General features: G+C 61.6%; 1 protein-coding gene across 1 annotated transcript in view; it reads left to right on the top strand.

Moving 5' to 3' along the window:
- Positions 1-9: 9 nt before the first annotated feature.
- Positions 10-417, top strand: part of LOC108165953 (rap guanine nucleotide exchange factor 1-like) — a 4,282-nt gene continuing 3,874 nt past the window's right edge. Inside the window, exons 1-2 of the mRNA XM_017303280.1 lie at positions 10-177; positions 264-404. Coding sequence (XP_017158769.1) covers positions 92-177; positions 264-404 — 227 coding nt within the window. The 5' untranslated portion in view covers positions 10-91. The remainder of the gene's footprint in view (positions 178-263; positions 405-417) is intronic.

Here is a 417-nt window from a genome sequence, read left to right as displayed (position 1 = left end):
CCTCTCACCTGTCCTCACTGTCCTCTCACCTGTCCTCACTGCCCTCTCACCTGTCCTCACTGTCCCCTGTGTCTTCCAGAGCTTGGAGGACATGTCCTCGCTCATCGACAGCTCGTCGTCCTTCAGGGCGTACCGCGCGGCGCTGGCGGAGGCGGAGCCTCCCTGCATCCCTTACCTGTAGGTTCACCTGCTGAGGGCTCGCTTGGGCGTCGCCATGACGACGTCTCTAACTCCTGTCCCTGTCTGACCCGCTGCACCTGCAGGGGGCTGATCCTGCAGGACCTAACCTTCGTCCACCTGGGGAACCCCGACACCTTGACCACGCCACAGGGGTCAAAGGTCAACTTCTCCAAGTGCTGGCAGCAGTTCAACATCCTGGACACTCTGAGGGGCTTCCAGAGGGAGTGAGTGCATCCA

Source organism: Poecilia reticulata, unplaced genomic scaffold (genome assembly GCF_000633615.1).
Source record: "Poecilia reticulata strain Guanapo unplaced genomic scaffold, Guppy_female_1.0+MT scaffold_236, whole genome shotgun sequence".
Lineage (NCBI taxonomy): Eukaryota > Metazoa > Chordata > Actinopteri > Cyprinodontiformes > Poeciliidae > Poecilia > Poecilia reticulata.
Note: the sequence above shows the minus strand (reverse complement) of the source record. Positions and strands in the feature narration are given on the sequence as shown.